Source organism: Drosophila hydei, unplaced genomic scaffold, assembly GCF_003285905.1.
Source record: "Drosophila hydei strain 15085-1641.00,03,60 unplaced genomic scaffold, DhydRS2 tig00000001-arrow-pilon, whole genome shotgun sequence".
In the NCBI taxonomy this organism is placed as follows: domain Eukaryota; kingdom Metazoa; phylum Arthropoda; class Insecta; order Diptera; family Drosophilidae; genus Drosophila; species Drosophila hydei.
The window spans coordinates 15059746-15072177 of NW_022045643.1; the positions used below are offsets into that span (position 1 = coordinate 15059746).

The 12432-nt window shown below is 38.9% G+C and overlaps 1 protein-coding gene across 5 annotated transcripts in view; it reads right to left on the reverse strand.

Moving 5' to 3' along the window:
- Positions 1 to 12432, reverse strand: part of LOC111604292 (echinoderm microtubule-associated protein-like CG42247) — a 43093-nt gene that overhangs the window by 16789 nt on the left and 13872 nt on the right. For 2 of the 5 annotated variants that reach the window (XM_023322317.2, XM_023322316.2), the window contains exon 1: positions 56 to 678. The exons of the other annotated variants lie outside the window; for them this stretch is intronic. In XM_023322317.2, coding sequence (XP_023178085.1) covers positions 56 to 124 — 69 coding nt within the window. In that variant the 5' untranslated portion in view covers positions 125 to 678. Of the gene's footprint in view, positions 1 to 55; positions 679 to 12432 lie in introns of those variants that run through there. 5 annotated transcript variants of the gene reach the window in all.

Below are 12432 nucleotides of genomic sequence, written 5' to 3' on the forward strand. Positions count from 1 at the left end.
TCAGGATGTTGGCGAGATGGTGGGGGTGGACCCATTGTTTACACTGAACACTGACCCAAGACTTGGTCGGCGATGTGAGCATCACAAAGGGCGAACTTTCCTCGCTATCCTCGTCGATGTACATTTGGGCGAAAGTTTTGCACTGGCCGTTGATGAGTCCGTGTTGGCTGTTGAGTGTTGGACGTTGTGAGCCCTGTGGGTGCGGCTGTTTGCTTACTTTAGTTGCCTCTTTGCTTTTAATTCACTTGCAGTTGCAGTTTTTCTTTACAATAACAATAACAGCAACACAGGAACAACAGCAACAATAGGAACTGCGCACAGCATTAAGTTAATAATAAATAAACGTAGTTTTCTCGCCCGCCAAAGCGTAGTTCGTATAGCTTAAACGTTCACTTTGTCTGGATGCCGTTTTAAAACGTGTTAATTGATAGCATTTTAACTTAATAGCACTTTAAATTAGTTGATTGCTTGCCCAGGTCGCGCTTATGCAACACTGCATGTCGAATAGCCATAGTCATAGTTATAGACATAGTCATAAAGTCATAGTCAGAGCTAGCCCGAGCCACATTGTGTGAACGCCAGGTTGAGTACGGCGCGTGTTTTATAAGCTTTAACTTCGATTTTAATTATATTTTGCTCAGTGGTTTCTTGCGTCGCATTTAGCTTTGGTTTCCTTGGCGTCTGCCTAACGACTGCAGCTAAGTGGCTGAAGTTCAAAATCGAAAGGCTCACTTGTTCAGAACACCACGCCACGCCACGTCACGCTACACACTACGTTACGTTACGGTATACTGTTTGATATCATCTGACCATATATATATATGTGCATATTATACAAATTTATATAAATTGTATATATATATATGCATAAGGCAGTATAGCAGGTAAATAAACGTGTCGTATACATAAAGCATATTCAAATTACGAGCTTGACGCTCAGCCTTATGCCATCGCGAGCTCCGTTGGCACACTCACACACGAACACACAAAATATACACAACTACAATTGTATACAACGACTTCTGTGTACTACCACAATTGTATATTGTATATTCTCGTGTATACTCCAACAACTGTATACTTGTATTCATTTATTGTTTAGTCAAATCAGAAACAGCGATCTCTAGCTGCACGCATTAGCTGCCATTTTGTGTCGGTTTTCTGTTTTAGTAGTGGTTCTATTAGTATTTGTGTTGCTGTTGGTATTAGTATTGGTATTGGCATTGGTAATAGTACAAATTGCTTCGGTGTTTGTTCGTCAACACTTTCGTAGTACCGCCACTCGACGTTGAGTGGCGCTCTGCACACATGCAGTATGTCAACAGTACAGAAGTAGCGCCAAAAATATTGTATACAGCTGTAAATCGGCAGATTTTACAGTCATGGGCAATATTCATTAAGTTATTATAATATATTATATACTGCATTTTTTTCTAATTGTAATGTACTCTGGTTGAGTAGTAGGAAATTAATTATTGTTAGCAGATACAGCTTCCACTTGACAACGTAGGCTGCTCATGAGCTTCCAGTAACGGCAAAAGGAACTCACTTGGTTTTTCCCACGCACACCATCAACATTAGCCACTTTCTCTCTTTGCGTTTGGCTCTCCTTTGGTTGGTCGAGCCGCTGGTATGGTATTGGCATGCTTCTGTTAGAGTTGCCTTTGGTATGGGTGTTGTTGGTATTGACATAGGTAAGGAAGAAAAAGTGTAGAAATGGCAGTAGTGTTGGGACTTCTTCATGGTATTGCTATAGGTGGTGCAATTGGTATGCATGGCATCAGTTGCGTCCTTAGCGCCGGCATTTGCTGCTCAAACTGGCGTCTTCTCTCAGTCAGTTGTTGTAGAAGTTAGCTTATTGCTTTTCACTTTGAAGTGGCTTATGTGGATATATATTACCATGCCGATTGTGCATGTGTTTAATTTACTAGTAGCACGCACTCTTATCAGCTCTCACTCTCCTGCTAGTGGCCAAGAACTTTCACTTATTTTTTTGGCCCTGATACTAATTAATATGACTTCATGCACGACTGTGCTCGAAGTTTTTAATCTTCTAAATCTCTAAATCACTTAAATCTCTCCCAATAAAACTGAAAATAATTTTATATTTTTCTGAATACACTGGACTGGACGTGACATGATATGAATATTTGTATTTAAGACAACTTAAAATGTGAATTTTAAATATTTAATTTCTGTGCAGCTTAAAAATAATCCATATTATTGTGTTCACAACGAAAGATTTCTTGGTTTCATACACCTTTTGTATAAAATAATTAAAACCAGAAAAAATAACTTTTTAATCGACTCCATTGAAATGAAAAAAAGTGATATAAGTTTAAAATCTCTATTCCTATAGGTTCAAAGATCGACACTTTTATACAGTCTGACGACGGCAGAGCTAGATATGCTGCTTTTCAGTATAAGCTAAATTCCAATTTTAGGGTATTAAAAGTGTAATGTATGAAAGGATATTTTATTATTTATGACCCGTGTCATACGAATCAATTTAAAAAATATTTGATTTCTCCACTTTCCATGTTCTAAAATGTAACAAGAATCAAGCTGAGCATTGCATAGTATTTCCTTAGCTATAAGTAAAGAGGAATACACTGTAGATTTCGACTTGATTTGCTGCAAATGAAATATTAGCTTAAGGACTTTATATTTAAAATTCCAAAATATCAACAATAAAGCTATTATATTATAAAAGCAGTAATTCCCGCTTTGCCATGCCACCAAAAAATTGTAATGTCTTATATTACACGAGAATATCTATATATATGCTCTGCCGGACGGATTACTATAATAGAGTAGAAGTTGTTGTCTAATCGATTTAGATTCAGAACAAGAAATCGACTTTTTCGATAAAAAAAGAGCAAGTACAGAAAAAATTATATACTAAATAAGCTGTAGCCCAACGGCCAAACTTTTATTGTTTACCCCACAACGTATGCATAATTTGATTGTAATATCTAAATTTAAAACACATTTTTTATTAACAATTGAAATAAACTGAAGCATATCACATACTTTTGTGTCTGAACGTTACAAATCTTTTGAACTCTGTAACTCGATACGCGCTTGGTCTGTCAACTTCGTGCCAAACATATATATCTATATATTTAAAGCCGACTATCAGCTAAATTAATCAGAGTTCAACTAAGAAGTGTTGAATATTAGATTATATATATATAAAGAAGATTATAAGAATTGTCAAAACACACAGGTGCAAAACGCAGCTGCAAGGTCGGAAAGCGCCTTCAAAAAACAATCTAGTATGAATTAGAATTCTATATAAGCTGAGATGTTCGCATGATTTTACCTCTCGAGTCATTAATTAATTAAATCTAATGATTAATATTTAAACTAAGCCCTGGCTTGGGAGACAAATAGGATCAAGCTAGGAATGAAAATACTATTATTTATCAAAGTATTATTTATCACTAAAAAAAAAACTGAACAAAGGCATAAATAGCATAAATATAGTTGGGAGATCTATACTATATACATTGCTTTGGAGCCCTCGACCAAAATTATACTGAAAAGTTAGAGGAAAATATCATCAATTGTCCGATAAAATAATTGCCATAGTTTACTTAATATTTATGTTATTAGCTGCAATCTGCGCAGAATAGCATAAATAATAAGCTGTTTAATTAGAAAGAGAGTAAAGTTTTACAAGCCCCCACCATACGTGTCCCATTATTTTGAATACCTCATTGGAATGTTTGAAAAGGTTGATATTGCGAACAAAGGAAGAGTTGAAATTTTGAGCAGTTACCTCCGGCAGTCTCTGTAAGTTGCTGTTCAAAATTGAAAGCACAGTGAGTTAAGTTGATTTCAAAGTAAATTGAACTTTGACATAGTAATCTTCACATCAACAGCGTGTCTTCAGAAATAAAACTCAAATAGGTCAAAATCAACCTTACTCTTGACTTTTTTTCCAATCAAATTCTGCAAAGCTGAAGTCCTAATCGTATTTGAGTCAATAATTCGTTCAGCATTGTTCTGTGTCTTTTGGCTCTGCATTGCAATGAAAATGTTGTCTCAAATATATATGTGAGAGCACATCGGCAGGCGGCACAATGTGCAATGGTACTACTATCAATGAAGCGATGGGCACAATGCCATTTATGGTAATTCTTAAATTGGTAGCAATAAAACTAACTTGAAATTTAATGAAATGTTTTAGTTGCAGCAGCAAAAATATATAAATACTGACCAATAGGAATTTAAATTTAATAATTCTAACTTATACGTAATTAATCAAGACATAGATCAGAAAGTTAACATTTACAGCATTTAAATCCTTATCAGAAGGAATTTGTTCGCTTCAATTGGAATACAAATTTGTATATCTCAATTCTTTCTTAAGTAGTATTTACCTTGAGATGAAATTAAAATTACTCAACTTAGAAAATTCTCAAAGAAATGATTACTGATTTAGCATAAAATTTACCCCAAATCAAGTGAATAGAATTGCAAATTTAGTTGCCTCTAATATAATACTAAAGTATTTATCTATCTATTTATCTATAATCTAATTGTATAAATAATCTTTAGAAACATCTTCGCATTCATATTGTTGGTTATATATGTTTGCAAATATTTAATTTTAATTTTAAACGGAATTTTTTTAGAATGCATTTTTTTCAAATTTCGTATTTCATTTTTAAATCGAGAAAAAGTTTTAGTATCCGCAAATAGTTTTTAAATTCCTTTCGTACTCCCCTCAAGTAACTCTAGCAGAAGTATTTTCTTTCTCTGTCCGTACGTATCTATGAAAATCGTGTGCCATGTTATTTGTCGAGTTTCTACACAACTGCAATATTTTTTAATAAAAGCGACGCAATTGCCCAAAATATTCGCATTGTCGGCCTAAAATATGCCAGTGGTCAGCATTGTGTTGCATAGTTCTGTGAGCAGTGGTAACTTGTGAACATATTTTCAATTTCTATTGTCGTTGTCATGGCCCACACTTCAGCTTGGACGCTTTGTCTGAGTCGGACCGGCGCCGCTTCGGTTGGATGTCGCACAACTTGTTAATAAAACTTTACCGATTTTATGCTTTGGCGAAATGATTACTGCAAAGCCCACACTTTAAAGTTTTTAGCGCACATAAATCAAAGATCCCAGCCGAAGTCAAAGCCAAACCGCAACTCAGGGTCCACCGGCTATACTGTTCCAGGTTCTGGTTCTGGCTCTGCTTCAGTTTTGCCTTTGCTTTTGCTTCTGCTGCTGGTGCTGTTGCTGGTGCTGCTGCTGGCCAACGCGTGCGTGCAAAGTTGTTTAGTGAAAAACTTGAACTGGACACAGCCGTTGCCATTATTCTCGTAGGGGGCAAAAAAGAGTCCGAAAGTAGAATTAAATCAAAAGCCTTTTGGGCCACAAGCATAGCTATGGGTTACCAGGCAGGGAGAGAAAGTGTGTGAGAGAGAGACAAAGAGAGAGAGAGAGAGTGCAAGAGAGGAAGAGAGAGAGAGAGAGGGAAAGAGAGGAGTATTAAACCAGTACGCCATGGAAAATTAATAAAAGTCATAACAATACTCGCAATTTCCTTTGCCTTGCCCACTTTTCGACACAAGCTTTTTGCATATTTGAACTACGAGTATACTTGAGGATATTTCCTGGTGAAACTGGGCTAGACTCAACAGAACAAATAAGAGTGCTCTACTCGAGACTCCTCGACTAGGAGATACTCTGAACCCTACGAGTAGGTGATACTCTAATCATTCTACGCATAGCCAACAACTCATGCACATACACAACTACACTCAGGGGCCGCGGGAGCGTTTGAGCTGTTTGTTTAATACATTTTTTCTAGATGTACTTTATCGAGTTTTCAGAGCGTTGTAATGTCATTCATATGAATGTATTTGCCAAGGAAAGGTTCCCGTTTCTGCCGCATTTAAAATTTAAAATTTATCTAAATTTAATATATACAAAATCTGTGTATTTATTAGAGGAATCCCAGAGTAAATTTGTATCGATAATAATGAAATGGGATGAGTTATCGGCAAAGTTATAAGCTCGTATGGCATACGCTTATGCTAAATTCTTATTGTCAATGGGTTCAGGGCTTAAAAACTCCTTTCGGTTATTCGATGTTGTTATCCCCTGATACCCTGCTCGCAAGCGCTGCTTTTGATTTAAATAGTTTCAAATGGCATATATTTTTGCCTCATTTATGTGTCCTTGATAGTTTTATTATTATTATTTCGGCTTCCTTACTTACTAAATACGAGTAAACACGTACATGCTGGACACTCCGCCACCACCAAGACTCTGTCTGGGCACAATATTTTCGCCCCACCCTCAGCTGTGTTGCCTGACAGCGCCCCGCGCCAGCTTGAAATATTTTTATGCAACATTCGTGCGGAAGTGGCATGGTTGGTGACTTATCGCCGTCATTCTGCCGGCAATAGACGTGCGTCCATTCGTCGCCTATTGTCAGCTCCGAGCTCTTACTCTGAACGCCGTCCTTTGAGCGTGCGTGCGTGTATAAATAATTTCGGTCTTTATTATTTGTTTTAGGTGTAAATATTTCAAGCTCACAAATCGGACAAGTACAACAAAAAAATAAGAAGAAAAAGAAAGAAAGAAAGTTGTAGCTCGCGACGAGAACAAGAAAGAGGTCGAGGCTTATGGCTTAATTATTCCAATGCATGAAACGCGTTGCCACCGGACCCAGAACTAAAGCCGAAGTCAAACCCAGAGCCTTGGTCCTTTTGTGCCTTTGCGTGGACCTGATTGTGAAGGGTACCCTTTTTTATTGTGCTTATAACCTAAGAAATGATTCCTAAAGACTTCTGTACGTTCAACCGGTGACCCGCTCACTCGCTCGTTTGGGTTACTTTTGACCTAGCCTTTTGTTTCTATTGCCTCTGAGTTTCCATATATTCCTTTACTCACGCATATAACACATAATTTTTTTATGATTTGTAAAAAATTTAGTGTGCTGTATTTTTTGTCTTAATTATTTCCTTCATGCGCGCCTTTAATCACCATCGAGTGAAGTGCTCCCGTTTTCCTAATATCCACTGTGGAGGTCAACATTGTCACAAGTTCTTGTCGTTTGTTTGGAGGTGTAGAAAGAAATATTGGAGTGCTCCAATCGGGAATGATTCACTAGCTGATACCATATATTTTCATACGCAATCATTTATTTTGGGTACTATATGTAGCAAGCCTGTATTACGTCTGACTGTAATTTCAGTTAGTACCCAGCTATGTCATTCCTCATTTGGCCCACTCTGTTCTGCATCCTTCAAATTTTTAACGTTTTGAAAACATCCGACAATCCAAATATATATCTCTGCAAAAATGTTGGCTGTAGACATGCAAGGAGTAATTCGTATAGAACGTCGTCAGCAGCTTAGCTGAGCGAGACTATGGAAATTCAAATAAACGAATTTTAATTCAAGAATATTTTGAATGAGGAGTGTGATACAAAGGCTCTTTTTGGTGGCGTTGACATTGGGGCTCTGTTCCGTTTGCCGATAAACGTTATGTAAATTTGAGTTAGGCTCGCCAGATTACTGGATCAATATCGCAACTCATTATTCTTCATAATGCTGACAAATTGTTGATGAATTTGATGAATAAGTTAGTTATACTTTTACAATGGCATCGGGCGTTGAGAGTCGAAAGCAGAGTTGAGGGCGTGCTCAACTAATTGCACTTCGTCAGGAACCTGCCTGTGGCAGGAGGCTAATGAGTGGTGCAAAGCGCGCAGCAATGCCAACTTTACTAAATCATTTCTGGCATGTTAGACCATGTTTGAGAGCCACTGTGTGGGAGTGGGGCTAGGCTACTGTGTGCTATCAGTGTCGACTGTCATGGACATACAAAAACAAAGACCCTGCTATACCTACATAATAGCATATATCAGCATATATACATATGTCTTTAGCATGCCCAGTGACATTTTCTGCTCCATTATTTTCATCATGTCTGACAGACGACCCGTCAACATGCAAGTGGAGGAGCGGCACAACACGTAACTGTTACTTCAACTGTTTTCGCATTGCGGCCTCAGAGTCTTGCCAACTGTCCGGAGTCCTTTTCATCTGCCCATTTGGGATTGCGATGGTGTTCGCAAGGGGCGTGTAGTTACGTATATGCTGGCTGTTGCATGCGTTTGAATGAATGCTGTGTCCCCACACATGCTGCCAGAGGAGACAAATAGCTAAGTATACAGTTATTACTTCCGCTTTTCCGCTCACATGTGTCCGCACACATACACATGCACATACACATGTGCATGTGCATATATCTTAAGAAGAATCATCTGTGCATCAGAGTATTGCATTAAAGATATCCACATTCCAAACAAAGAGTTGTACCCCAGTTGACAGTTGTGTATGGAGCTTGCATGTCTAAAGAATAGCATAAGAACTCAGAGGCATCTTTTGTTTTGCAAAACGGATCCGCTCCCATTTTTCATACATTGTGATTAAATTTATGCATATATGCGGAATAGTCCTTGGAAATAACAAACTGCTACTGTGGCATACTGCGTATGCAAATTTGACAGTCTCCGCCTCATTATTTGACACCATAATAATTTGTGACCAGAATACATTTATGGACACTGACGTAAGGACACATGCTCCCACACACACATACATTACGACGCCTGGTTAATAAGGAAATATCCTTTTACACATGTGACCCCAACAACTTTGAGAGTTCTTAGAGCCTGAGTCAATGGCAAGCTATGCGCTTGCATTACTAATAATAACCATTATACAAATGTATGCACGCGGCGCCTGAGTGGGTGTGGGTGTGTGCGCGCGTGTGTGTGTGTGTGTGTGTGTGTGTCTCTGTAGGAGACGGTGGATATGTGCGTGTATTTGCATATGCTGGATAGGGGGTGTATATTTTGTGCTGTGTTGTGATTTATTGCATTCGTGTGCCAGATTTTACAAATGTAATGCGCCACACTCCGAATTCTCGCTCCTCTCTCGCTCCCTCTCTCACCACTCGCTCCCTCATGCATATGCAAAGTTTCGAATATTCTGCTTGCCAACACTATGTGAGTGCGTCATTGTACTTAGAGTCTGTAAAATGAATATGCGACTGTGTGTGTGTGTGTGTGAGGGGCTTGTGCCATAGCTTGTATAAATATTCCGCACGGAGTCATATTTCTTTCAACGTTTTGTGTAGATTGTAAAGTGGCGTGGACATACGTGTCTGAATCATTTGACTTCCGTGTTCGTTCAAAATGCTACTTTGGCCTGCATTGTTCCGATTTATTACTAAACGGATTATGTGATCAATATTTTAATTGGTTTTATTATCCCTTAAGGAATTCACTCTTGATGGTCTATAAGACTGTATTCGCTATGGTGTCTACATGTATAGATATTGTCTTGAGTAGTGATACCTTGATGTCTACCTTGATGTACATAAGTCATCATAATATACATACATAGCAAATAAAATATTAAACTATTTTGAAATGAGATAAAAACACAATAAAATTAAGAACACAAACTGGACTGTAAGGAGCATAGTACGATATATCCTGAAGGAAAGAATTGAGGATTAAAATATTGTTAAGTCCGAACTTCACTTCACTTAAGCCCATTAAATATAAAATCAGCTTTTCATTCCTTTTAGCATTATGGTCGTTGCACCAATTTGTAATAATTTCTAAAGGAAAGTTCAATGATTCATCCATGAAATGAAAATCTGAAGCTAGCCTCATTTTAGGCCTACAAATGAAAAGCAGGTGGATTAGAAGTTTCATGCTTTTGTCTGTTACATTCATTGTAACAAAATCATTATACCCTGATTTCCCATTTTCAATGGGCTTAGGGTATAAAAACAACAGTTTGTAGCTTCACAAATTATTTTGATAGGCAATTAAATTATATGACTTCTATGGAAAAAACTTTACTATTATGTACGTATTTAGGCTGGGCCGGACATGTACATAACTTATTCAAAGATTATTAAACATAAGTTTAAGCTTGTGAAAATAACCAACTATTTTCAATGAATTTATTTTGCAATGCAAAATGCAAAATGCAAAATGTTACCTATGCAACCTATATTTTCAATACTTTAACTTTCACTTAATGGGGATATGGGCCCCTATGAACTTCTATATATATTCTTGCTGAAAATTCATTTTTCAAAATATCATCAGGTTGTAAGATCTGCTAAATTATGACTGTCGCAGCCCCAATCTTCGTGCAACATTAGTGTTGCCCGTTGCAAATGTGGCAAGAGTAGCCGAGAGTCCCCGAGTATTTGAATACCTTATATATTTTAGAAATAGGTATTATACACATAGACATATATATGTGGGTATCTATGTATGAATGTATGTAATGAGTTAAGTATTTGAAGTGTCGCATAGATTTGAAGGAAAGATTGAAATCAATTGATATTTACGTGCGATGTTTGCAGAAACGCATTTACAGCGGACTCTTTCGCCCAAAAATCACGGAGAGTTGACTTCTCGGGTGGTTCTCGGGTCGGGTAGGTGGTCATCTCCGTTGTGGTCGACTCGGCGTACATGTGGTCGGTAATTGGTTTTTCTTGTGCGGATTAGTTAGCCTTGATTTGCTATTTTTGGCATATAATGTGTGCCTTGACTTGATTCGCCTAATGAATGAATTAAAAGCACGTGTCAGATGGCCTGACCTGATTTATGCGACAAGGTTTTGCTCGGCTCTTGCTCTGGCTCTGGCTGCGGCTCTGGCTCTGGCAATTTGAATAATTGGCCTTACGACACCATATGGACCGTGTAAAAAAGCATTTATCACAGCTAATATAATTAATGTCACTGGCACTACACTTGCAGCATAAATCATATGCCTTGAGAAAATCGTACACGCACTTATCCCGCGTTTAGCAAATTGTATTTGAGCGCAACTTTTAAGGAGCTGTACTCATGTGTTGTTTTGACCCGGACCCGGACCCGAACAACCACAATACCCGTGCTGCCGTATACCAACTGTTTGGCCTGTGCGAACTGCTTGCGCCATTTGGCTCGTTGCGCCTATGTCCGCTGAAAAGTTCTAAGTCCGCCAAACCACAGGCGACAATATGGCGTAAATATTGCAGTACATACATAAACATAAGCAAACAAAAACCTCACCAGAAACAGAAGCGGGCAGGCCGAGTGTCTTGACAAAGCTGCGCCAGTGTGTCTGATGTGTGTGTGTGAGTGGTGTGTGTCTGGGTGTGTGTGTTAGCAGGGTCTAATGGAATTTTCAAATAGCTCACAAACTTTATATAAAACCTACACAATACACACAAACGGTTACGCTAACGGTTCCGCCAAAGAAGGCGACGACGGTGATGATGGTAGGGTTGGGGTTGCTGGTCGGCGATGGAGATGGAGATGGAGATGGGGTAGGTGATGGGGTCTGGTTGTGGCGACACGTTAACCATCAACAACGATGTCGACGACACACATGCAGAACGACAATGGCGGCGTTTCAATTGCATTTCCGCTTGTACCAGTTTTCATTTCAAAACTCATAAGTTTTAGTCAACGACGCGACGTTGACGATAGCGATGACAACGTCGTCGACGACGTGACCAACTTGGGCATGCCCAGCTCAGCTGGCTGCTTGGACAGTGCACGATCTTGTGGCTGACAGCGCGGCACAACTGTTTGCAAATTCTAAAACTTTTCAATATGTCCTCGTTGTAGCAGTGCGACACACACACTATGGGCAAAATAGAGACTGTCACTGGTAAAAATAAATAATCTCGTAAGCAGCTAAGTAGATAGCAAATGCCCAAGTGCTTTTGCGCGTTTATGCTTTGGGGGAACTGTAGGATGTACACATGCACAGATCGACTAGAGTTGAAGCCAAGGAAAAGATGGACTCGGTTTCGTTATGCAATTTTTAGTATTGATCCCTTGTCCGCGCAGCGAAAGCTGTCTTGGAAAAATAACGGAAGTGTGCCCTAGCGCCCAAGAGACGGCCTCGGCCTCTTCCGCCCCCTTTTCAGCTGCTTGACAACTTTCTCCATTAGCGCACAATGGAACACGACACACAAGTCGAATTTGTTGTCTGAGCCATCAATTCAACTTGAAGACGCCTTCTTGCCATTCTCGTTCTCGTTCCCATTCCTATTCCCATTTCCCAGCCAGGCGACACCAATTTCGCTTCGTCTGTGTTTTATTGCTGCGCGCATTGAGTCAGGACGACGTTGCCTACTTTTCAGCGTGCCGAGTGAATTGAGTTGTTTTGCATAGTTTAAACAAATCCCTTGACGGCAAGTCTTGGTCAGGAGTTATGAAAATATGATGGGGTCGGGACATTGTCGCTTTGGTGCTATTCCAGCTGCAAGGAGACGCCTGTGAATAATTTATATATTTTGTATATTTTCCAAATGGGATAAATAGTTAACGTGCTTTGGCTTATGTATAAAATTTGTGATCATTTGTTTCAGCCGCTG